The sequence below is a fragment of the Ursus arctos genome, unplaced genomic scaffold (assembly GCF_023065955.2).
Source record: "Ursus arctos isolate Adak ecotype North America unplaced genomic scaffold, UrsArc2.0 scaffold_36, whole genome shotgun sequence".
NCBI lineage: Eukaryota > Metazoa > Chordata > Mammalia > Carnivora > Ursidae > Ursus > Ursus arctos.
Window position 1 is genome coordinate 15,569,222 of NW_026623050.1, and position 26,993 is coordinate 15,596,214.

The 26,993-nt window shown below is 37.1% G+C and overlaps 1 protein-coding gene across 3 annotated transcripts in view; it reads right to left on the minus strand.

Moving 5' to 3' along the window:
- ATP8B4 (ATPase phospholipid transporting 8B4 (putative)) overlaps positions 1 to 26,993 on the minus strand; it is a 226,417-nt gene that overhangs the window by 53,660 nt on the left and 145,764 nt on the right. For all 3 annotated transcript variants that reach the window (XM_026518454.4, XM_026518456.4, XM_044391066.3), the window contains exons 13-19: positions 26,782 to 26,990; positions 23,284 to 23,327; positions 19,044 to 19,209; positions 11,578 to 11,766; positions 5,303 to 5,418; positions 2,067 to 2,231; positions 703 to 814 (exon numbers count right to left, since the gene is read on the minus strand). In XM_026518454.4, the coding sequence (XP_026374239.2) occupies positions 703 to 814; positions 2,067 to 2,231; positions 5,303 to 5,418; positions 11,578 to 11,766; positions 19,044 to 19,209; positions 23,284 to 23,327; positions 26,782 to 26,990 (1,001 nt within the window). The remainder of the gene's footprint in view (positions 1 to 702; positions 815 to 2,066; positions 2,232 to 5,302; positions 5,419 to 11,577; positions 11,767 to 19,043; positions 19,210 to 23,283; positions 23,328 to 26,781; positions 26,991 to 26,993) is intronic.

The following is a 26,993-nucleotide window of genomic DNA, read 5'->3' on the forward strand; positions in this document are numbered from 1 at the left end:
ATTTTAACCATTACCACTAGCGAAAGATCCAAAATGTACTGATCCCTTTTCCTTCTTAGGAAACAGTACCCTAACCATAATGACTTGGCATTTTGTCATGTCTGAAAGTAGGTCAGCTCTCATTGTACCACTACATGAGCAATCCTGGAATTTAGCCTGGTAGCACTGGTACACCTGTGGTGATTGTTAAAATGCCAGAATATTTCCACACCAGTTGATAAACAGCCACCTCCCTGAGTCTCCCCAAAGCCTGCCTACTATCCTGACCCCGTCCGTACTATTCCCAAATCTCCCTCCGACAAGAAACTAAAGGAGTAGCCCCTGAGGTCTCCAATGTCCTGCTTCAGTGCTGTGCCTCGATCTGTTCTGACGGGGGGCAGTGCTCACGTGAAACAATAAACACTTTTTAATACCACTGCTGCCAACTGGTGAAACTATAGGTGAAACTATTATTTTAAGAAGTAATTTTGAGCTGAAATTCCACTGACTGAAGAGTATACTACAGAAGATATTCATTTGTTTCTGTTTTTAAATAATAAATTTTGTAATATATTAGATTTCCTTTTTATATTTCAACTCTTCCCTATGTGAAGGGCTGTGTAAATATCTAATTCATTAAGCTTTCTGGTTAACTAAGATTTTACCAGAGAAATTACCACCCTCCCCCCTTCAAGATATCATCAACATCCATTTTCAATTTACCTTGTTTGTCTCCTGTTAGGACCCAGATCTTAATATTGGCCAGTGATAAACTTGTAATTGTTTCAATAACACCTTCTTGTAACTTATCTTCCACAGCAGTGGCACCTAGTAGCTTCATTGAAAAATAGAGAAGATCTTATGTCAATGCAGGCAAACAACATCCACAATATCTATGGCTTTAAATCACAGAGTTCAGAGGTCAAGGAACATGAATTGAAGTGGAAGTTATGATTCATTGGTACAGCAAGCATCTTATTACGTGCAGCGATGGGTAGGGAAGGTCCTCAAGAGAAGGTTCTCAAATCAAGCCAACTGATAGTCACACCAATTAATGGCAGAGATCCTGGAGGTTAGAATTCACATGAGGCGTCTGATATGCTCAGATAACCTATTAGCAAAAACCATCAGAAGCCATTTGGGCTTCTAAGAACTGAAGAACTCCCCAGCTGCTTCCCCACTTACACCTACATGGAAAGGTCCAAAGGAGAGCCCTAATCTCATAGTAAGGATCACAAAAAAGTAGAACCATTGTCCTAAATCAACAAACCAGCAGATGCCATAAACTAAAAAGTGATGGGTCTTGTGCAAGATTTCATCCAGAGATGAATATAACATGCTCCTTAGTACCTCATGATAGCTAAGCATCCTGACCACTGGGGCCTCAGGGAAAAGCAGTTTCTAAAATAGATCATACTCTGGGCAGCATAGATATCATCAGAACCTCATGGCCTGGGATGGTTTACAGCTATAGCCACTCTTCATGGAAAGTTTCCCCACTCTAAAAGGTAGGGGCGCCTGGGTGGCACAGCTGTTAAGCATCTGCCTTCGGCTCAGGGCGTGATCCCGGTTATGGGATCGAGCCCCACATCAGGCTCCTCTGCTATGAGTCTGCTTCTTCCTCTCCCACTCCCCCTGCTTGTGTTCCCTCTCTCACTGGCTGTCTCTATCTCTGTCAAATAAATAAATAAAATCTAAAAAAAAAAATTAAAAAAAAAATTAAAAATAAAAGGTAGATCATAAAGCGGGGGGGGGGGGGAGGAAAAAAAAAACAAAAACAAACAAAAAAACCAACCAATATAACATCAAGGACATACCAGAGGCTGACAAAGAATAGAGATGTCACTATCTTCTACTTTGGGGAAACTTCCAACTGTATAAGCTATTGGTAATAGAAATAATCCTCTAGGCTCTCTAGGGCCATACATGGCAAACATGAAGCCAATGTATAAAGCATGACTCAGTGTTTGAAAGGGTAGCATCTGCTATGTGAAAGATGATTTAGCAATGGATTATTCCTATGCTAGATCTCTAAACACATACTATCTCTTCTGTAAACACAAACCATCATGTTTTTAAATTCATACCATTAAATCCCTTTCAATTTCTTCATATAGCCCAGCTATCCGTTCATCCCTCTCGTCCATGAGAGCATTTGCATCTTCAAGCATCTGATGCCACTCTTTAAAGTACTTGTCATCCAGATCTCTGTATGCAATGGCCAAGGTTCGAAGGCCTTCCCCTGCAAATTCCTGCCAGAGCAGACATAGATTTAGGAACCATCACAGAACAATAATCATGGTAATAACAGCAACAATAATGGGTAAGAATTTTTTCACTTAAATTCATTTTGTCCCAAGAGTATTACTTGGCCCTCTTGACCCCCAACTTTTTAATCCCCTTGGAAATGGGATATAATGTTTGTATTTTGTGTTTTATTTCTATGGGGTTAAAACACTCAGGGGAGCTACCCTTCCCCTTAAAGACAGCTGCAATGCTTGCTGCAGTGCCCTAGTTGAGAAGTGATCAACCATACCCATGATTTGAGATATCCATTTGAAGCAACATATATTGGTTCCAACCTATCCCCTGGCAGTAAGAGAGACCCAGCCTATTTCATGGCACATAGCCCTCAACTTCCAGGGCAGAAGAAAGGATCCTCAGGGGAACTATAACTCTCAAATCGAAGGCAGGAGCTCTCTCAAAAGATGGCAGCATGACATCTCACCAGTCTTGTCGCGTTCCCCCAATAATATAGCTCTGTCTAAAATTAACTGAGTCCTACTTCTGTTTATGCTTGAAATCTTCCATAACGAAAAGTTATAAGTCAATTACAGATAAATAAATAAATGTTGGTCAGATAACAGAAGTTGAAGCATATTAAGGTTATAAGAATAAGCTCTAGGGGCAAAAGGGAGAGTGAGGCAGAAAAGTTAATATAAATATTTGCTTCTGGGAATCAAGGGGTGGAGGACGACTTTTACTTTTCATTCTAGATCATCTGTAAATTGTCTTACTTTTTGCTATATGAAAGTTTTATTTTAATAATGAAAATTCTTAGAAATTTTAAAAACACTATCAAGTCAGGTTATTTTTAAAAATTACTACTTTTGAGAAACTGATTTTGATGTAGTACTTAATAACTGGTCAAATTAATTGAAGAGTCATACTTTTCCTTTAGTGTCTCAGTAAACTGACGAACTCAAATGATACCTTTGGTGCTTTAGCCTTCTAATAGGAAAAAAATAAAAAAATAAGTAAATAAATAAATAAATAGGTAGATAGATAAATAAATAAATAAATAAATCTGGGAGACTGGTAGTTGCTAAGTGTTTCACATAGCCACAATAGCTAGAAACATCTGTAGATTGCTTTGGGGAAATGCTAAAAACCTCCCACTTTGTCTAGGCCTCCAGTGGTCATTTTATGGGCCTCTACACTGCAAGCGTTTTTAGAACATTTCTCCTCCTTTGGGCATTGCCCCTGAGCATATCTTCTCTGTTGTGTTTTGGCTTATAGAACAGACATAGGTTTGTGATCAGGCACAAGTTACACGTGACACACCCTAATTCGGTAAATGGAAAGTAAATTCAGTGCATGCTGCAATGATGTGGTTTCGCCCACAGAGGCCATAAGAAAAATTACCCAAATTTATCTTGTAGGCAGTTGGTAGTACCTGGACATGGTAATCACATTTTGCAAGACCACCACGGGGTCCCCTACTGATCTGAAAATCTAGTTACTGCCTCGTAATGATCTTTTTTGCAAGACCACCACTGGGTCCCCTACTGATCTGAAAATCTAGTTACTGCCTTGTAATGATCTTTTGTCCCCTTAATTCACAGAAACACTTCTTTGCCTTTAACTTGCAACCGCACTGGGCATGACCAGTGCTTTCCGCCCTGTTCTGCGCAACAGCCAATCAACTCTAAGACGGCATTACAAAAGGGGACAGATGATTTAAGTTATTTAATTAATGCATGAATCACAAGTTTAATCCTAAATAAGCATTTGAGCAAGGTCGTTTCCTACCTTATTAAACAATTCAAAATCAGTTATTAAGTATAAATTAAAAACCTCAGAATTTAAAGCCAAAACAAATAACGTGAATGAAGCAAAGAGCAAGTCGAATCGATATTACCTGGAAAAAAATCTCTTTTGCATAGAAATGTAACAAGACCAAATTAGACTTCCTATACTTTAGTATGAGAGGAAAATGTATGAAAATCCAGGGCCTTTGGTGTTTGAGCAATGGCAAAAATCAGATACTTATGATTCTAATGTTGTTTTCATAAAAAAAAATTTTAAAAAGACCATGCCGGCCTTCTGGAAGAGATTAAAAGAAAATCAAGAATGCTCTATTGGAAAGACAAAAACAATAGCTATGTTTGTAACCAATATTACTAAACCATCATTCTTTAAACTTAAAGTCAGGCAGAGTTTTTTTGTTTTGTTTTATTTGTTTGTTTGTTTTTTAAAGATCCAGGGAATGTTTTGTATTAAATATAGGCCTTGACAAAGGACATGATTCCTCAATAATTTTTTAAAGGACAGAAACCAATGAGGATATGAGTTTTGATCAGTTGCCCTTAAAGTTCATATTCGGTTAAATGGAACCTCAAATAAATATTAGAGAGACACGTGAATCTTCAGGTTTAAACCAGGTTAATGTTCATATTAATTCATAGACTCCTACTCTTTTGCCAAAGTGATGTGTCAAATTTAAATGGCATAAATGTATATGCCAAAGATTACTCCTGTTCCCTTCAGAAAGCTTTTGTAAAGAAATTATGCATAGTCTCAGAATGTGTGCATTTGGTAGTTTCAACATAAAGAATGTAAGTGACACATCATGATTTATGACCTGAACAGAAGGACCCCTGGAAGAGAAAGTTGGCTACTATTTTCCCCTCAGCATCTAAGCACGACCCTAAGCTATTCCCTGGGGCTAATCATAAGAAACTCCATTGGTGTCAGATACATTAGAACCCAAGGGGAAGCAACTGTCCTGTTCCTCTTCCCAGAACCAGTCTCCAAGGGAAGAAGCCTCAAACTGCAGGGGAGTTAGAACAGGTTTCCCTAGGTGTCCTGAGGCTTTCCCTGGCCAGTCAGGAGTATACACTCAGCGGCTATGTAAGACTGATCAGACTTTCAGCAGGGCAAGTATAGGGGTCCATGTGCCAGTTTCCAGACATTCACTGGCAGAGTTTCCTGTGCTTTCTATTTCAAAAGTCAGATCATTTTGTTGATATTTTAAAAATAAGACCTAATCATAGGAAGCACCAAAGGGCCATTGTGGTAAACTTCAGATAGAAACACTTACACTGAGATGGTCTGTCGTCAAAGTAAGAAGGTCTTCATTGGATGGATGAAGTTTTTCAAACAGAATAGTGTCTGCTCCTTTGGAATAAAGCTTTATCTGTCCTTCTGGGTTTCGAACTGAAAAGAAAAATTTTGCATAGTAGATAATCAACGAAATCTGTCAAAACTAGACTTTCCTAGGGCTCCAGCCAGGCAATTTGGAAATGGGCATAACATTTTAGCCAGTAGTAAGATATTCAGTGCCTTTAATTAGAAGGTCAGTATCTAAGTCACTTGGCCTTATTCCTGTTCTATTAACTTAGAAATAGTCCATCTACTGGAATCCTTTAATTTCCCAAACTTGGAAACAAGTGTTTTTATTCAGATGTGTATGACCTTACCATTTTCCTTGCCTACTATTTTGAAGGGTTGATACATTCAAATTAAGTCTTCTGGATCAAACAGAATTGAGAGCTCTGCCTGCCTGTCTCCTGGTGTGAAACTCAAAACCTACGGTAGGAGTCAACTATCATCGTGAAGGCCAAATGATCGCCACATGGAATTTCAGCCATTCAAAGCCATGCTTTTATGCACTTAGTTTTCCGTCCCTGCTGATGTTTTTCTTTACCCTCTTTACTCATTGGAAAAGCCCTTTCTTTCATTCTTGGTGGTTGGTTTTTCAGTCACAATCCTGGCCTGCAAGCATACCTCACAGGGGGCTTTCAAAATTAGTTTCTACCTTCTTTTAAGTGGAAGTCTGTGTCAGGGCTATGTTTTTAATCTGTCTCCCCCTCCCCAGGTTTGGGAATGATAGTCCTGAGAAGATCCCCTTCATTTCCAGTCTTTAAACCTTCCCCTGGCTGTCCCACATATTGCTGTTAAATCTTTTTTTCAAACTACAGAATACTTGGCCTATATTTGTAGGCTTGGTTTTACAGCTTGACACATACTAGGCCCTTAATTATTTGTTGAATGAATGAATGAATGAATGAATGAATGAATACACGACAAGACATGACATGGCAATATATTTCTTTCCAGGAACTACCTACAATTTAAGACAACTTTCTGGGTCACAACATGATGGTCTGAACACTGACCCTCGCAAGCTTCATCATATCAAAGATTGTCACATGCTTTCCACCCAATTATATCTTTTCTCTAAAAATAGATTGCCTCAAAACGAATGTAAATATTGACTGCTATTAATTTAACGGAATATAAAATTTAGAACTTGACTTAAAGGAATATAAATACCAAAGTACGATAAATTAATTTCCCTTCTTACCTTTACCCTTACTTAAGACCATCTATTCTAGTTTCCTCCTGGCTTTGTACATATTTAATGCACTCTGGAAATTAAATTTTTTTGTCTTGAGACTTGTCTAGGGCTTGTCTTCTTTCCTAAAACCCCTGGTCAGCTCTCCTAGTTGCCAGAACTCATGCAGTTCTTGTAGTCTGGCTCTAATTCCCCACATTGGGGAAACAGAAAAAAGCATATATAATTTATCTAATTGTTCAAGCTGGGGGTCGGGGTAGGGAACATTTAATCCTAACTTTCTTTTGCTTTTCTTCTACAGCAATCCAATTTAATAATTTCTCCCATATTTTCTCCCTTCCATCACCAGAGCTATAAAGGCCAAGTATGTGCATCCCACTTTTACCAGTATGACTTCTCTGTGACTGTTGTTTATAGTCCAGGCTAGGACATCAGTTCGCAAACTTTTTGGTCTCAGAACCCCTATACACTCTTAAAATTTTCTGAGAACTCCCGGGCTCTTTAAAAGTGGGTTTCATTTTCACTGAAGGCAAAGATGGGGAAAAAAATAATAAATTGGGTTATATTTATCAATATTTACCATACTAGAAATTAAAATTGAGAAATCTTATTATATTACTATTATGACTAATATAATAATTATGATAATAAACATATTACGTATTAACAAATAACATTTCTATGAAAATAATTATAATCTCCACAACAAAAAAAAATTTAGTTTGGGGAGTGGCACTGTTTTACATGATTACAGTTCTCTTTAATGTCTGGCTTAAAAGACAGTTGGATTCTCATATCTGCTTCTGCAGTTCAATCTGTTGTGATATCACACATCACGTGGCTTTTATAAAACTCCGCAGTATACTCATGAGAAAAAGAATGAAAAAGACAAATAACCTTAGTATTATTATGAAAATGCTTTTGTCCTTGTGCATCCTCTGAAAAGCTTCCAAGTTTTCTTAGGGTTCCCTAGACCACACATGGAGAATCACTGGTCTAGGAAATCACAAACCAATTATGATTTCTGCAAATCCCTTACCACCTCTTCATCTCAGTTTCTACATATGAAAAGGAGATATTTAAAAACTCTAACTTCTAAGGTCCTTTTCAATCTACATTTTTCTTATTCAGTAAAGATTTTCCATTTCTTCCATGTTTTTTTAACCCAGCATTAGCCCCTTTAAATTTGAGCTGGTGTAAATCCAGTTTCATGGAATCTTGCTTAATTTTACTCACTAAAATTTTCCTTTTGCAGTTCAGCAAGTTTTGTACCTCTTCATTCAAGGTTCCCAGTCTTTTCTGCTAGGAAATCTCAAGGCTAATCAAATCTCACTCATTTCAGAAGTTAGCCTTTTTAAAATAAATTAAAAAGAGAGGCGCCTGGGTGGTTCAGTCAGTTAAGTGTCAGACTTCTGATTTCAGCTCAGGTCATGATCTCAGAGTCATGGGACTGAGCCCTGTGTTGGGCTCCATGCTCAGTGGGAAGTCTGCTCCAGATTCTCTCTCTCCTTCTGCCTCTCCCCCTGACTCACTCTCTCTCTTTCCCTCTAAAAAAAATTAAATTAGAAAGAACATAACAGTGTTAAGTGGTCAAGATAACATGTGGGCAGAGTCTGGACAAAAATCATAGATTTTTAGTTATAAATTCTTCTCCCATGGCTGGTCCTTTATATATTGGTGTTCTTCAAAGATTTTCCTAGGATCTATTTCCCCTTCCACTCTCCATGTAGTCACATTCATTTCTGTGGCTTCAGGTTCCAATGACAGAATGAATGCTTTTAAATGTATATCTCCTGCCCAAATCTATCTCCAGCTACTCCCTTCCAGTCTGTGTATCCAACCACCAACTAGATATCTCCCTTTGGATGTGCTCAGGCACACCAAACTCAACTGAACACATTATCTTCCTCCAATATCTATGTATTTCTCTTATGTCTCCATCTCAATAACTAGCTTCACCATTCACTCACAGTCTCCCAAATCAGATATCCAGCCATACTCGAGCTCCTTCCCCTCCATCACCCATACACCAAACTGCAGCCATGAATTTCTCTTCATCACCTTATCTCTTGCCTATATTATCCCATTAACCCAAATGGTTTTACTCATTTCAACCCTGCTTCTCTCCAAACTCTTCTATAATCCAGCCAGAGTCATCTTCACACTACTGCTTAGAATCCTTCAACAGCCTCCCTATGCCTTATATCAAGTTTGGACACTCTTAACATTGCATAAACAGCAATCATTAAGACCTGTCCTTTTCCAGCCTATTTCCTACCCTACTTCACCACGTTCTCTGGGGGGCGATCACACAGAACACTTCAACCCCACATTTTCCCTTAGCGTCAAGGCCCTGAGACATAGTAGGCACTTACTAAACATTTGCTTAATTGAGTTGAATTATAATTATGCAAAATTCATTGGAAGCAGCAGCTATGCCTTTGTGACATAAAAAGAAAAAAAGTCAGAAATGGTTTCCAGGTGTATGCTATAAGAGTAAATGCAATAGCAACCCTGTGAAGGGTGATGAATAATTCTATTTTGCCATATCTCAGCTGGATGGCTGTTCATATATCCACACAGAGAAACGCCTGTCATATAGCAGTGTGATTTTTGTATTTTGATCATCTCTAAAAAGTTTAGAGTTGAGCAACTCTTACTAACGATCTTGCAAGGGTTTTTCAAGGATCTAGCCTGATTTATTCTTCCTTGATATTTATGTCCCACTTGCCTCTATTAATAAGTACCTTTGAATTTTATCTCTGTATTTTTATTTACACAATGAGAATTGGTCCTTTGAAAACTGTGTAACAAAATCTGTATGTTTATCCATATAGTAGATTCTATACCCTCTGATAAAATTCATTATAGAAATCTATTTTTATTTAGGTAACGGAATTAAATCAGGGCTCTTACCCTGGAATGAAAGTAGTACTAGTATCAAAACTATACATTCATGATTCAATGAATGATAGCTCCCCCCTCAAAAAAAAAAAAAAAAGAGGAGAAAGAGGAAATAGAGGTGGAGTAAAAAGTGGATGAGGAGGAAGAGAAGGAAAAAGAAGAGGAGGAAGCAGAGAAGGAAGGAGAGAAGGAAGAAAAGGAGGAGGAGAAGAGAAGGAGCTGCAGCAGCAGACGTGATCTAAGTCTTCGCATCAGGGTGTTGTCCCCATAGACCAAGCCATGTGACAATCATGAGACTAGCATTGTTTTTTGTGCCTTAGTATCAAACAGAGACTTTTCTACCCTAGCGGAGCCCCTCTTTCAAATTCCTCCTGATTAAAAACCAAACAGAACCAAAATAAAGCCCACAGGCTTCCATGCATTCTGTGGTAGAACATTACCTTTCTTCATATGGGATCCATTAAGTCAAACATCTGAAGTCTGTGGTTAGGCTGTGATTTCTCCACAGCCCGTGGTGGTGACTGATGCTGGGGAAAAGCCAAAAGTTTCCCAGTGTAGCAATTTTAGGTTTTTGTCAACACCCTCATAGCAAAGAGAAGCCGGTTCTAGGCCAACCCAACATTAGTAACACCTCCCCTGAAGCTGTAAATAGAGGATTACTTCTGCTAATACATCATTAGGCCAACGCCGAGAGCAGCGTACGTGCTCTTCAGCAGCGTCCATGAGGACTGCCCACAGCCTGTTCAAAAAAATAAACACAGGGGCGCCTGGGTGGCACAGCGGTTAAGCGTCTGCCTTCGGCTCAGGGCGTGATCCCAGCGATCTGGGATCGAGCCCCACATCAGGCTCTTCTGCTATGAGCCTGCTTCTTCCTCTCCCACTCCCCCTGCTTGTGTTCCCTCTCTCGCTGGCTGTCTCTATCTCTGTCGAATAAATAAATAAAATCTTAAAATAAATAAATAAATAAATAAATAAACACAGAAACATCCTCCGATGCTGTTTGGTTTTCACCGCTGAGAGCAGTCTCCCACGGCTAGTTTCCAGTAGTGAGAGGCCAAACACCTGACCATGTATACATGTGTTTTCTCTAGTAGAAACGGATTTAATCTGATGATCAGGATATAAGTTACAAAATATTGGGTTACATCTTATTTAACAAGCATTTATAGAAAATCTACTCGTGCCAAGCTCTGTGCTAGGCCTGGGGCATTTTAAGACAACTAAAACACAGTACTGCCCTCAGGCAGACGATCATGAATATCGCGGGGCTGGTATCCCATCGGTGTTATGAACAAGGTGCTCTGAGGAAGAGCAGAATGCAGCTATTTGGAGAGTAGAGAAAGAATTGAGAGAATAGGGGACATTTAAGTTGGTCATTTCCAGGTGAGTAGAAGTTTTCTGAGAGAGGTAGGGAAGAGGAAAGTCCTAGGAAGGGGAAATAGCACACGCAGAGGGTAAGAGTACACAATGCGTGCCTGGAATGGCAAGATCTAGTGAGCCTTGGGAAGTGCGGGGAAGTAGAAGAAAAGTAGATTGAGGTCAGGTTGCAAGTAATCTTGAATGTCCTGCTAAGAATGTTGCCCTCTAAGTTCTAGGCAGCCACCAAGGATGTTATGTAGGTGATGGCAAAACCAGACCAATGTTTTAGAAACAATACCCTGGTATCAACACAGAGTGTTATTTTAAGGTGAAACGGTTTTGAAGATACTGCAATAATATAAGTAGTAATGAGAGCCTTAACTAAAGCAGTTATACTGGGAAACAGCTCTAGGAAACATAAGGAGTAGTATTTGAGGATCTATTAATTCTCTGAGTCTCAGTTTTGATATCTTCAAAATGGGCATAAAAATAATAAATAGTACCTAACTTATAGGGTTGTTGTGACAGTTCAATCAGTTAAATCATGAGGGTCATGTACCATAGTGCTGGACTTAATAAGCACTTGTTATACACTACTTATCACTATAGTGTTAAGGCTGAGTTGAAAATGAAAAAAGTTTATAAAGTCACACACAAAAAAATCATAACAGTACAGAACCAAGAGGGAAATCATTCTTGAGAAACAGCAGTATAACCAGCACTATCAAAAGATCAATCTCAGCTACCAGCCGTACCTATGACAGACATCCTCTTTCTGATATTGTTGAAGTCCAAGAAGGCAAGCAGTTGGTAAGTAACCAGTGTTCCCAATTCTTCTATTGTTATTGTCTCTGGGGTTCGAGACTTAAAAATGAACCCAAAATTTCTTGCAGCAGTCACTAAAGCCCCCTCATCAGGTGACTGAACTTGGTAAATCAGCTGTCCTAAAAGGAAAAGAAACTATTGTGTTAAACAATACCAAAAAAAAAAAAATTTTTTTTATTAAACAAAAAAGGAAAAGAAATAAATGCATTAATACTGAGAATAATCATTAACATTCACAGAATGCCAATACTAATGCCAACTCATTCTATTACATCAAACTCAAGTGTTAGAATCCAGAAATCACAACTTTTCTACGTGCCAACCAGTTGGACCAAATGTCTGTCCTGCGGGATACTGCAGGACACCATGCATACCATCACCAAAGCCCTCATCATCTTATATGAAAATACCCATTTCTTTTTTTTTTTTTAAAGATTTTATTTATTTATGTGACAGAGAGATAGCCAGCGAGAGAGGGAACACAAGCAGGGGGAGTGGGAGAGGAAGAAGCAGGCTCCCAGCGGAGGAGCCCGATGCTGGACTCGATTCCGAAACGCCAGAATCACGCCCTGAGCCGAAGACAGACGCTTAACGCCTGCGCTACCCAGGTGCCCCGAAAATACCCATTTCTGCATCTCCCTTTCCACAATGCTAAAAGTTTCTCAGGTCAGAGTCTGTATCTTTGTATTTTCAGTGACTAGAGATGTGCAGTGGAAGTTTCACAAACTAAAACAATATGTATTAACTCACATAATCCTCATGGAAAGCCTTGAGGTAGGGATGATTAAAATTATTATTTCCATTTTATACCGCTGACCCTTGACTACAGAGGTTATATGATTCTTGCAAAATCACACAGCCAAAGAGTAATGGAGCAGGTATTCCAAATTCCACTTCAGTCTGCTACTAATGACCATTTTATGAGAACTCATACAAGAAACCCTTGAATTGTAAGAAATCAGACTGCCGTGTTCATTCCTTGTGCCTGACATTGTGAAAGGCTGGGAGTAAGAGGGGAGAAGAAAGAAAAAGAATGAAATGAGACCAAAAAATCAAAACAAGACAAAAACCAAAAAGCCATAAAAATACAGCATGTATAAGGTAAAACCTTCTATATAAAATTTTATTATCTTTGTAAAAATACATTAGAAAAAGTAGGCAGAGCTATATTCATATTTACTGACTTATAGTAATGCCCAAGATAAATTCTTAAAAAAATGAACTGCATAAAAATGTGTATGATTCCTTTTCATCAAAAACAAATAAATCACCTAATTTTATATATGTATATATATGCATGCACAAGTGGAAAGGTGAAATGCACACCAAATGTTATCATCATTGGTTACCACTGTAGGGGTGAGACTGGAAGAGTTCATGGAAGAAATTATTAGCTTTGCCTTTATAAACTTTGTATTGTGTGGTTTTTCCCTTATTCAGTAGGCATAAATTAATTTTGAAACTCAAAAAGGGAAAAGAATTAAAGCAATTACTTGATTTACCTATGAAATGACGTAACTTCCACTTCTGGCAACATGGTAAGCTAGGTGCCAGGACCAACTTCTCTGCTACAAACAACTACAGATTCTATATAAAACATTTTGATTTTTAAAACATGTTCATGAAAGATGTACTGGCAAGAAAACAAGAATTGTTCAGGTCAAAGACTGAGGGGAAAAAAAAAAATAAAATGAATAAAAGAAGACTGTAGCCAGCTTTTGCCTTGAGGGCATTTTCTGAACCTGGAGAACTCGATCATTGGTTTCCAGCCTCTGGCGGTACACACATATTTGCACCCTAAATTCATAATATCTAAGTGGCTTGAAAAAAAATCAAACTGAAAATTTGATATGTTGATAGTTTAATATGTTCCCGTGTTAGAACACAGACAGAAGCAAAGCAAGTCCTTCCGAAGGAACCAACCTTCACCTTAGGACCCAAAGGATTTCTAAAAATAAACTTCCAAGTAAAATGGTCATCTCACAGTGAAAAGTCATTAAAATCCCAATAAACAAGACACAATGAGAACCGACAGAAAGAACAGAAAGAATAAGATCTGCAAAAACATCAGATTTTGGAATTATTAGAAATAGCACACGTAACTACTTAATAGATTTCAAAAACTGAAAGAGGCAAAAAATTAAGCAGATTTGATAAAGAACAAAAAACCTTATAGAAATTAAAAATTAAAAGCAACAAATTAGATACTACTAGAGAAAGAAGTAGTGTACTGAGGGGTGGGGGGGAATGGGAGAAAATGCCAGGATATATCCCAAAGAGACAGAGAAAGGGAAAAATGAGAGACTTCTTAAAAGACATAGAGAACAGAGTGAAAATACCTGACCCTGAACATCTGAGAGGGGAAAATGAGTCAGAGGCAATACTGGAAGAAATACATGGCCAATGAAACTCCAGAAGTAATGAGAGATGACATTCTCCAGATTCAAGAACCTCAGTGAATTCCAAGCAATACAAATTTTATAAAAAGCCACACCTTATAGTGAGAACATGGAAGGAGAAATCTTAAAAGTAGCCACGGAGAGAAGACTGATGACCTTCAGTTTGACAGCTGGACTGAGAGCGGACTATACAGTAACAGAAGTAGTAGCGGGATATGCTGGAATACCGTCAGTGTGTTCAGAGAAAATTGTCACCTTAAATTTCTGCACACAGCAAGATCTTCAAGAATAAGAATGAAATAAACTTGTTTTTCAAACAAAGTTTGAAAGTTTACTACCAGGAGGTTCTCCCTAACAAATTCTAAAGAATACACTTTATGTCAACAGAAGATGAGAGATGGGACAAGCATTAAAGAACATAGAAATTAGTAAGTATAGAGGATAAATCTAAGGAAACACTGACTATAAAAACGATAAAAACATCTTGTGGGATTAAAAAAGAAAATACATGGCAAGAGGATTATATAAGTCTTCCTATAGGGTTGATTAGTGCCGAGGGGTTCTAAAGTCTTTGTTTTGTTCAAAAGAAGTCTTGGGCTTTGATAAGCTCATTATGCTAAAATTTCTGGGCTAACCACTAAAATACAAAATAAGGATTCCAAAGCAGCAGAAGTAAAAATGGAATAAATCCATAAGAGGGAGAAAAAAAAAAGAAGAAGAAGAAGAAGAGATTAAGACAAAAGATGGGGCAAATATAAAATACAAAATAAAACGGTAGAAATAAACTAAATATACCAATAATTATATATTAAATACTTAACATCTAAATATATCAATAATCAATAAAGGTAATGGGCTAAATGTTGTGCTTAATCTTTAGTTCTGTCAAACTAAATATTTTTTTTAAATGTCAAAAATTATGCCATTCACAAAAGATGTGTCTACAACACAAAGAAAAGATGGACAGGTAGACTGGCAGGAAATAGTAGCAAAAGATTAACAGTGCAAATACTAACAAAAGCAAAACATCTATAACTGTATTCGTATCAGCCAAAATAAGCTGAGATAAAAATACTACTAGAGATAAAGGGGATCAACGTATATGGATACAAGTTTAATTTAAGGAGACATAAGTTTAAACGAGTAATAACATGACCTTAAAACATAAAAAGCGAACACTGACATAGCTACAAATACAAATAGACAAATGTACCATTAGAGTCGATGATTTTAACATATTCATTAATTGTGAAATCAAATACTCAAAATAACCCAGAGAGAGGCAGAAGATTGAACAATTACCACACATTATCTCGTGGATACATTTAGAACCCAGGACCGAATAACCGTAGAATGTACATTCCTTTCAAGCCCACACGAAACATTTACGGAAACTGAATACATAGCAGGCTATAAAGCAAGACTCAACAAATTCTAAAGGATTGATATAATGAGGCAATAAGAAAAAAACATTCTAAATTTTTTTTATCTCTTTAATTGTAATACACTAAAACAGAAAAAAAAAAATCCTATTAAGAGCTCTTGTACTTTCCACTTTCCTCCTTCTAAAATTTCATCCTGGAGAAGGAAATGAAAATGTCAACTTCCCCAAATGACTTCTCCATGACACAGCATACATTTAAAATAAAAGGGATAGCTTCAACTATAAATTATACAATCATAAATTTTATTAGATTTGGGTTCTAGTCTTTTCCATAAGTAACACATATAAGAAAACTTTGTTCTTCAAGGTACTTTAACATATGGATTTAAGCTATCAATCCTGTAATTAAAGACTTAAAAGGAGAGCAAAATAATCTCCCCCTACTCAGTGATGTAATCCTTCACTTAGAATTTCATATCTTAAAGCAAGAGATAGAAATAGTTTAAAGAATATATACATCTACCTCTCCTCACTTCAAAATACCTTTATATGGCAGGATATTAGCCAATACCCATTAGGATGGGTAAAATTTAAGAATGATGATACTAAATGGTGGCAAGAATGTCAAGGTACTAGAACTCTCATATGCTGATGGTGGGATTTGTAAAATGATACAACCTTTTTTGAAAATTAGTTGGGCAGTTTCTTATAAAGTTAGACATATACTATGATCTTACAATTTCTATTCCTAAGTGTTTACCAGAAACAAATTTGTTAAATATTTTTTAAAGACATAAAAATGTTTATGGCAGCTTTATTCTTAATGGCCCAAAGCTGTGCACAGAGGACTAGAAAATTATGGTACACTCGCACAATGTAATAGAACTCAGCAATAAAAAAGAATGAACTATTAATACAACAACATGGATAAGTGACAAAACATTACATCGTGTGAGGGGCATCTGGGTGCCTCAGTTGGTTAAGCGCCCAACACTTGGTTTCGGCTCAGGTCCTGATCTCGGTCAGAGCAGTGAGATTGAGCCCTGCGTCAGGCTCTGTGCTCACAGTGGAGGCTGCTTGAGATTCTCTCTCCCCCTTTCCCTCTGTCCCTCCCCTTGCTTGCACTCTCTGTCTAAAAAATGCATAAATCGATCTTTTAAAAAATCACAGTGTGTGAAAGAAGTCAGACACAAAAGAATATATATTCTATGATTCCATTTATATGAAGTATAAAAACAGTAAAAATTCATCTCTGATGATAGAAATCACAACAGTAGTTGGCTGGGCAGGGGTTGGGATTGTGGACTGAAAAGGGACAGGAGTAATGTGTCTGGAGTTATAGAAGAGATTTATACCCTGTTGGGGTTGGGGGTGAGAATTAGATGTGTGTATATAATTGTCAAAACTCATCAAACTTAAGATCTGTGTGTTTTATTGCATTTAATTGTATCACATTATAAAAAACATTTTTTTAATGGTACTAGAAAAGAATGAATGGTATCTAGTAAACTAGGAATTTGCAAGATCAGAAGTAGACTTGGACCACTGAAGAAGTGAGAGAAAAACACAGCTTAAAGCACTTGCAAAAGGAAAATGAATACAGAGGTAAGAGAAATCCCCCAAAGTTTCTCCAGACTCAGAGTAAGCAAATGAGAAAAGAAGTGCTCTTAGGGACACCATTAGTAAAACTGGTTGAAGAATTCCCCTCGGCACTCCAGCCCATTGAGCTCCTCCTTCGGCCACCTTATTCTGAATAGGTTTCAGTGACAGTTGCCTCCAGAAGAAAACCTTGAAAAAGTTCTACACGAAGTGTACAATCCACTTAAGGAAACCTCAAACATTTGAATGCTGTAGCTAGAGACCAAAACTGAGAAGGGCCTGAGTCGCTTCAGAATTCCACAAGAATAAGAGAGGGAAAATGAGGGAAGGAACACCGTGACTGACATTTCCTCCCAGGCCAGGCCTTAAGTACAACTCTGTCGTAAGTGAGGGCTTTGCCACAGACTCCTAGCACTAGAGCTGAAAAAAATAAAATAGTTCAGCCCAGATACCACATGGATTCCTGGAGAGGGAGGAACCCCACCCCCAGAAGATGAGCTATGTGTTCTATCTCTCCCCCACAATCTGGGGAGGTTGGCCACTGTCATCAGAACTTACATTCGCCAAGGGAAAAACAGGGATTTGCAAATACAAATAAGAACAGGCAACCACAAGTCATCAAACATTGGAGAACAATATAAAAATTAGACACAGAATTCAAAAAACAACATTCTACAAAATGAAAAATCATAGAGAAAACCAAAGAAAATTTCAAATTAAGAATAATTAAGATCGGGGTGCCTGGGTGGCACAGTGGTTAAGCGTCTGCCTTCGGCTCAGGGCGTGATCCCGGCGTTATGGGATCGAGCCCCACATCAGGCTCCTCCGCTGGGAGCCTGCTTCTTCCTCTCCCACTCCCCCTGCTTGTGTTCCCTCTCTCGCTGGCTGTCTCTATCTCTGTCGAATAAATAAATAAAATCTTAAAAAAAAAAAAAAAGAATAATTAAGATCCTCAAAGAGCTCTAAGAAGGTATATAACATTAAAATAAAAACATTGCTATTAAAATAAAAACAGTTTTGGAAATGAAATAAACTCAAAGGCAAAGATAAAAAAATGCTTTACTTAAAAGCGCTGTGATATCCTCAGATAAAAATATAATTAGTCATTGGCCTTAGAATTATAAAGATCAGTTTGAGTCATAAATATAATTATGTAAATCCTCACAGAATTAAAACTGGGGGGAATGGGTTAGTCCAGCATCATGGAGGACAAAACGGTGACTTGAATGTAATCACAAGAAGGAAAAAAAATAAAGAAAATAGAAAACATATACAAGTGTACGTATGTACGTACACACACCCACACATACATACGACATACGTGTATACATATATACAGTCAAAAGTCTTTATATATTTCACTTTGAAGGTGAAATTACTAGGTGGTAATGTTCCACTCACTCACTGGTAGCAGAAAGAAAGAAAACTTGTAAATGGACTAGACTGGGCTCAATTGGAGCAAGAAGCTGATTCACTTTACCGTAATCTACCTGCCTCATCACTTCAGTATTAAAGTGGCCCGGCTGATTTTGTTCTGTTCTGTGAACTCTGAGCCCTCAACAACCACCTTCATAGTGTGAGGACTTGCTCATGATGGGGACTAAGAACACCCTATCGATCTACCCCATTACTGGGGAAACTCATTCAGTCTGCCTGATCATGACCTGCATCTCCTAGATGTTGTGTTAACGACAAGAGTAAACACCTCAACTGTTCTTTTCCTACTCGCGCTGGCTACCAGGAAGCTGACAAATATGGTGCTCGATCCTAAGAACGATTCCATCCCCTTGTACTCGCACATTTGGACCCTCACCTTTCCAGTACTCCTATTCCTTCTCTCTCCTTTTCAGTCTCTCCATAAGTTTTGGAAAACACTCAGGATATAAGAAAAGCTGGTGATAGGTAGACCCCTTACGCAATGTATACTTTTAATTAGAACATCCTTCTAATCCCAAATATTTTAAAGTATCATTTCTGATTTCAAAAGCAAGGCTCACCACTGCTTTGTACTTACCGGCACTATTTTCCTCCGACATTACGGTGTGGCAAAGGGCAAGTAACCTAAGAAATTCATACACTTTGGAATCCCCCAGTTTAACAGATTCCATCAGACGGTGGTCAAAGAACTGAAATGTTCTATCTGCTTGGGGATTGACTGAGAAATCCACAGGCTCATTTTTCTGTAGGAGAACAATAGGAAAAAAAAAAAACACAACTATACACCTCCTTCCAACAATAATCTTTTAAAATTCAAAAACACTTCCTCTACGTATTTTTAGTGCTTGTATGATTTTTCAGCCTGAAACATCTGGCAATACAATGGCTTTCTGTTTCCTCATTACTGTTAAATATTATCTTCTCATTTCAGAGCCAAGCACCAAAGCAGCGACCCTTCCAAAAGCATAAGGAAAAAAAAAATCCAATGGCTGTACAGATCCTCAAATTCTTATTGCAACTCCAACATACAAAGAAGCCCTTAAAATGATAAGTTTTTTTCTAAACCTACTCAATGGCAAAACCTGACCTGACTTGAATTCATACTGGCAGCAATATCTGACCTAGAATGGTATGTGTCTAATTATAGACTTTTTTTAGTCCACTTACTATGAAATAAAATTTTTCAATGCAAAAATATTAATGTGTTTTATTACAGAGTACTTTATCAGATCTCTCTGGAGATACTGCATAATATAATGATAGGACTAAAATTGGGATCTTGAAGAGATATTTGCACTCACATGTTCATTACAGCATCATTTATAATAGCCAAGAGGTACAAACAACATAAATATCCATCAGGAAATGAATGAATAAAGAATATGTGGTATACAGATACAATGGAATATTATCTGGCCATAAAGAAAGAAGAGAATCCTCTCTTTAAGCCACAACATGAATGAACCTTGAAGGCACATGTTTAAGTAAAATAAGTCAGTTACAAAAGAACAACTACTGCATGATTCCACTTATATGAGGTAATAAAATAGTTAAACGCAAAGAAACAGAAAGTGGAATGGTTGTTTCCAGCGGCTGGAGGAATGGGGAAATGAGGAGTAGCTGTTGAATGAGAATAGGGTTTCCGTCATGCAAAGTGAGAAAGTTCTAGAGATCTGTCATGCAACATCATGAGTACTGTTAGTAACAGTTTACTGTACACTTAAAAATGTGTCGAGTAAAAAAAGAAAAACATGATAAAAGAAACAGGGTAGAACAAAATAGTGGAAAATGATTCCATAGTAAATAAGATCCCTGTTAATTCACGGACTTCTGGAAAACACAAAATGTACTTCTAAAAGTTTATTACTCAAAGCACTAATCCTATGATAGTGTCTTTGCAAAAAACAGTTGATAGAAAAATACTTTTGATAGATACTTGTTCTTGGAAACTACAGAATATTTTATATTATATCCAAGTATATGAAAAGACCTGCATACGGGACACTCCGTTGTGTTTATCCCAGAATCATAGAGACCTATTTAATCATAGATTGTTTTGTTCATGTAAGAAATTTCGGAAACAACTGCATTAGGGGAAAAAATGATCAACTTGCTAGTAAGGAGTAAAATACACACTGGCCTTAGACTTCCCTGAAACTCCCAGGAAAGAAACTGTGACGCAAAGAGATTATGGCCAACCAAGCTATCATTCGAGCATAAAGTCAGTATATAGTTCATGTTTGTTATGAACGCTTCTTGAAACTAGAGGATGAACTTCATCCAAATAAGAGTTAACTAGAAAAATCATTAGTCAAGAACTAGTTAGTTAACTGAAGGACTAAGTCTAAAAGAAATACAGAGATAAAGATGCCAAAACAAAATGTACGTATTGTATACCTTGACTATGCAAGATGAAAAGACAGCTAAAAAATTGGAAGATATGGATTTCCTCATTTTGTTATTTGAAGGTCAAGATGGTATCATTTAAAGTTTCAAATCAACTAAAAAAAATCTATATATATTTAGGATAAAGAAAAATATAAAAATATAATATGTAAAAATAGGAAAACATGAGGGAAAGAAAAAGAAATATAATTTCATCATTGTTCATATTAGGAAATTAATAAATGCTGCCTTAAAAAATATTAATATTATATAAACTCTTGAAAGTATATGGTAGAAAAATAATGAAATACTTTCCTAATATTTCTAAACATTATAAGACATGCATACATACAGAATAAAGAATCCATATAAGGAATTATTAAACACAAAGTCTGTTATTGTTGGACACAAAGTACAACCTAAAATATTATAACTAAGACAATATAGAGCCCTATGTAGATGGCCCAAACTCAGTTATTAAAAGACTGGAATGCAAAGCAAACTCCAATCCTATGCTGTACACGAGATGCACATAAACTCATCCAGTAACACAGAAAATAACTGGTGGGCACATGCAAATGAAAAGAAACCAGGAGACGTGACATTAACAGCAAATAAGGTTGAATTCAGGCCCAGAAGAATTAAATGAGTCAAAAGAGAGCCGTTTAATGTTAAATTGTGCAATTCACAGTAAAAATGTAACCACTATGAATACCAGTTTACCCTGAAGTATCATCAATACTTGTAAAACAAAGATTTTAGGCTATATAAGAGTTACGTATAGAGAAAGAGATTTTTAAAATACTTTAATTACCCTCTTTTATGCTAATAGGTGATAAAGCTAAAAGATAATAATGAAATAGAAGACCTAAATAATATAATTTACAAGGTAGAACTGACATCTAGCTAACTTTGTATCTTGAAATCAGAATATACATATGCTTTCTTTTTAAGAAGCCTGGAACATTGAAAACAATTGACTGTATTAACTCGCAAAGAGAACCTCAATAAATTCCAAGAAGTAGAAACAATACAAATCTGTTCTTTTATTAAAAGTGCAATAAAATTAGGGGGGAAACCGCTATCACTTGGGAATTTTAAAACTCTTCCTTAAAAACCTGTGTTTCAATGTGGATATTCAGATTGTTATGATAAAAAATAAAATTAGTTTAATAAACTACAGGCCAAATCTACATGATAAAATTAAAGAAGTATTCAGAGAAAAATTAAGAACTATAAATATTTGTATATAAAAAAGGAAAAATGAAATTAATAAGTTAAGCATCAAGTATGAAGTTAGAAAAAGAAAAAAAGAAACTTAAGAAAGAAAGCATTAATAAAGATAAAAGCAGAGACTATTGATTAAAACACAGGAAAATATATACAAATAATAGATAAAACCCAAAGCTACACTTTTTCTGTGGAAGAAGGAGGCAATTTCATAATGTTCAAGATAGAAAAGGAAAAAGACAAACAAAAATAAATGATTTTTTTTAAATAGCCACAAAGAGAAAATCAAAAGCATCATAAGAGACTTCTTTACTCAACTTTAAGGCACAGATCATTTCGATGTTATATAAACTGTCCCATGGAATACAAAAATAAGGAAAAATAAGAAAAATTATTCTCTTTCTAAAGTAAATATAACATTGGTAGCAAAACAGACATTACTGTCCCCCAAAACCAGTGAAGACTGATGTGACTCACAAACCCACAGACACATACCTAAATAAAGCATTAGCAAACAGAATCTAGCAGCACGCCGAGAAAACAGCTTAACACAAGTGACATTTACTTACAGAAACCACAGATGGATGACAAACCAATAGAAAAATGAGTGAAGATGAAATACAATAAACTATTAAAAATATAAAGATGTCTAACCTCACTCATAAGTTAGAACTAGAACCATATTGAGGTATCATTTCACATAGTCTTGTCAAATATCAAAAACTCTGACAAAACATTGTGTTGGTAGGGAGGGGAAAAGCACTCTGTGCGTTGCTTGCGGCAGGGTAAATAGGTAAGAATTTTAAAAAAGACAAGGGCAATATTTATCGATTATAAATGCACATACCTTTTGATTTAACAAGTCCATTTCCAACTCCACTAATCTAGAAAGATCTCGAATATGTCATTGAGAAAGAAAATTAAGAAAAGTATCGATAGTATGCTACCATCTATGTACAAAATGGAGAAAAATACTTCCTTGTCTACACAGAAATCTCTCTCAAAGAATATAAAAACAGAGAAAACTCTGTGGTTGAGGGACCTCAACAGAAGGGATTCTGAACCATATGAATCTATTTTTTTTAAGTTATGTATTAAATATTTCATCTGGTCACATTGGAAATCAGTCTTCCAGGAACTCAACATTTTAAAAACACATGTACAATTTGAAATTAAAAGAATGAAATTTATCACCTCCACACCTTAGTTATATCTGTTTTCTGACCCATGTCATCACGAACTTCACCTGCCAAGACAAAAATTAAGAATTAGTAATAAATGAAATTAAAACTAGATTTAGACATTGAGTTTTCTGGAATACACTTACTAAAGCACCATTACTAGATGGCATTATGAGTTCAAATGAAGACTTTTTTGAAGCGGTTTCAAACTGTAAGCCTAGACATAGTGATTAACCCAGAGAAAGACTCAGGTTTGCCCAAGATGGAACTAAAAGGCAGTATGCATTAAAACAAGATAGAAGCTCACAATCATGTTCTTCTGTAAATTTTATCATTCTGCTATCACATTATCTATGATGTTTGCCAGAGGCAAATTTTTGTTTTCCCCTTTATGCCCACTATTGGGGGCATTCAAAAATGACATCCTAGACAGACCAATTCTCACCAATGCTAGAGCTTGGTGAGTACACCTCCATCTTGTTTTGGGCCAGATACAGCTGTGTAGTATCGAGTTCAAATTACATGTAAATGTTAAACAGTGTCCGTGCCCCCAGCAGTCGGAAAGCATAGCCAAGTCTGTGCCAAATCTTTAAAAATAACTTTTCTTAGTATAAAGCCAACATATGCTTATTATAGATAAATTGGGAAATACAAGATGTTTAGAGCAGGAAATAAAAATTACTAATAGTCTCACCCCCAGGGATAACCAGTATTTATATAGAGTTTCTTTCATGTTGATTGTGTCTGTGTGTGTCTGTGGGTATATATACATATATTTTTTCACAGAGTTCAAAAATGTCTGGTTCCTGCTGTTTTTAACCCAAGTGTGAGAATTTCTCTGGTCATTAAAAGTTCTTTGTGAATCTAATTTTGAATGGTTGTCTAATAGCTACACAGAATAATTTATTTTAGCTTTCACCTCTTCGGAAGCTTTAAATTTTTGCTTAGCATTTGAAGATATAATGCCATTTGCCAAGACTCTATTTCTTGCAAGGATAATAAGAGTTCCTTGCGTAAATCCCGTGCCAGGCAACTGTAGTACCCGTCATCTTCATAACAAACTTGAGGGGCGCCTGGGTAGTGCAGTCGTTAAGCGTCTGCCTTCGGCTCAGGGCGTGATCCCAGCGTTCTGGGATCGAGTCCCACATCGGGCTCCTCTGCTGGGAGCCTGCTTCTTCCTCTTCCACTCCCCCTGCTTGTGTTCCCTCTCTCGCTGGCTGTCTCTCTGTCACATAAATAAATAAAATCTTAAAAAAAAAAAAAAACTTGCAAGATGAAGATTTTCACTCCTGTTCTACGGGTGAGGGAACCCAAGAACAGAAATCCATGGGAAGTTAACTGAGGCTAAAAAGTCAGCCTAGTATGTTTTTGAACCCCCGTCTCTCTCCTTTCACTGATGAATCGGTATTTGCTGTTTTTCTGGAGCACTGGTCTAAATCTGGACCGCTGTGTCACTGCTGCGTGGGTGGTGTCCCGGAGCCAGTGAATGAAACTCGCCCTGCTCCTGGAATTTAAATCTCAAACTCACTGTGGTTAGGCTCCAGTCATTGTGCCATAGGCAGTAACTCATAACTGATAAAAACGAAACAAAGCTGTGCCTTCCTGTAAAATCCCCCCCAAAGGAAGCACGCTTACAAAAGTGATGGAAGTGAAGAAAAGTTAAAGAAGTCGAAGAAAATAAAAGTTCTGAGCTAGAGAATAGATTTAGATAAATCAGAGTAGAAGGCCAAATTTTCCCAAGACTGGATCTATGATATAAACAAGACCAGCTGATAGGAAAACAAGAAAAAGTTGATTCTTAAACATTCTGTGAGTGCTTTAGTAAGAATATATTTTAATGACATCAAAAATGCATTATAAATTATAATGGTATATAAATTAAGGGTCTAAAGAGGTTCGTTAAATATTTCGGCTCTGCATTTTAGTAGGGAAATTACAAGCCATCATGGGATTTGGAAATTTGCAACGATCTTGGACTATATATACTTTGTGAAAATCATGGGCCTTTGTTAAAAATAGCACTATGACAAACATCTCTACAAATAAATACTGGTTCACATGTCTGATAATTTACTTAGTATCATTCCCTAGAAGTGATATTATCATTATTATGTTATTATCAATATGTGCCATGGCAAAAAAAAAAAATGCAAAAGATCCTCCAAATTAAAAATATCTCTAATACTCTAAAATTTTCCCATTTAAACTACTCTTTGGGTTTAGCCAGTATTCTTAGAGAGCCTCTGAAAATACTGTCAAAAGAAAAATTTTACGGAACGGCTCTATTTTATCTACCAGTTATTATAATAGTGATATGAGAAATTCACAATGTAACTAAGGGCTTATGGAAGTCCAGGTGGAGAATTACCTGGTTTTTGCCCAGAAAGGGGGGAGGAGGAGCAGAGGAGAGGTGGGTTATAGGGGTGGGGGGTAGCAAAGGGAGGTCAACAGGCAGGAGAGTATAAAAATCAAATTCTTGTATTTCTTTTTTTTTTTAAGATTTCTTATTTATTTACTCGACAGAGATAGAGATAGCCAGCGAGAGAGGGAACACAAGCAGGGGGAGTGGGAGAGGAAGAAGCAGGCTCCCAGCGGAGGAGCCCGATGTGGGGCTCGATCCCACAACGCCGGGATCACGCCCTGAGCCGAAGGCAGACGCTTAACCGCTGTGCCACCCAGGCGCCCCAAATTCTTGTATTTCTTAATTTTGTTCAAAGTCAAATCTTACTATAAAATATTTGGCAATGTGTGAAGCTTCTCATCAGGGGACAAAGGGAAGTTTTTCCTCTCCTTCTCGGATTTTTCTTCTTGAGATTTCTGTACTGAAAAGCTGGGCACTCAGAGTCCAGTGAAGGGGGATCAGGAACCCAAAGACACCCAACAGAAGCCTTCCACTGAGCTCCCATGCTTTCAGCAGAAGAACTGTCTGCTAACCGGCCAAAATCAGGGTGACAAGCATCACACGTAAATGGAATGCTTGAAAATCCTAATACAGAGCAGGTGTCCTGACCAAAGCATACAAAGAGGAATTGGATATTCATGAAATAGCTTGTCTGGCCCCTCAGAGCAACCCTGTGCAATGTGAATTCTTAGGAATGGACTGTAAATTCTTACAAATACAGGCCCTAACCTCAATTTCAGGGGTGTTAGGAAGCAAGTATGAAACACTGCTTTTACTGAGCTAAATCAAGTCACCAAGAACTTGTCCTCCCTGGGATATGGGTCTATTAAGCACCACAGAGCACAGTCACACAAAGCACCAGAAGGAATCTCAGACAGTATCATATCTAACCCCCATCTCTACCCCTGAATGGTAACAATTGCAAAGTTTCGTCTAAATTATTCAACATTCATTGAACAAATGTTTAGTGACTGTTATACGCCGAGCACTATGTTAGAGGCTGGTGGTGCCCATATGAATAAGCCAGCAATAAACGGTTTTGTTTTAAAAAATAGAGTTACTTATGTTTTTAAGGACCGCTGACAATATCAGTAAGAAAGAGGAACTGTTTCCCTTACCATAGATTTTCCCATTAATGGAACATTTTTTGAAAGTCATGATGTTTTGAGTGAGGGTGCCTGTTTTGTCGGAGAAAACGTATTCAATCTGGCCCAGTTCCTCATTGAGAGTGGTCGTCCGAGCTTCAGCGGGTGTAGATTTTCCAGAGTAATACATCTTCCGATCCCAGTTTATAAAATAACTGTGTCCCAGACGAATTACTTCCATACTT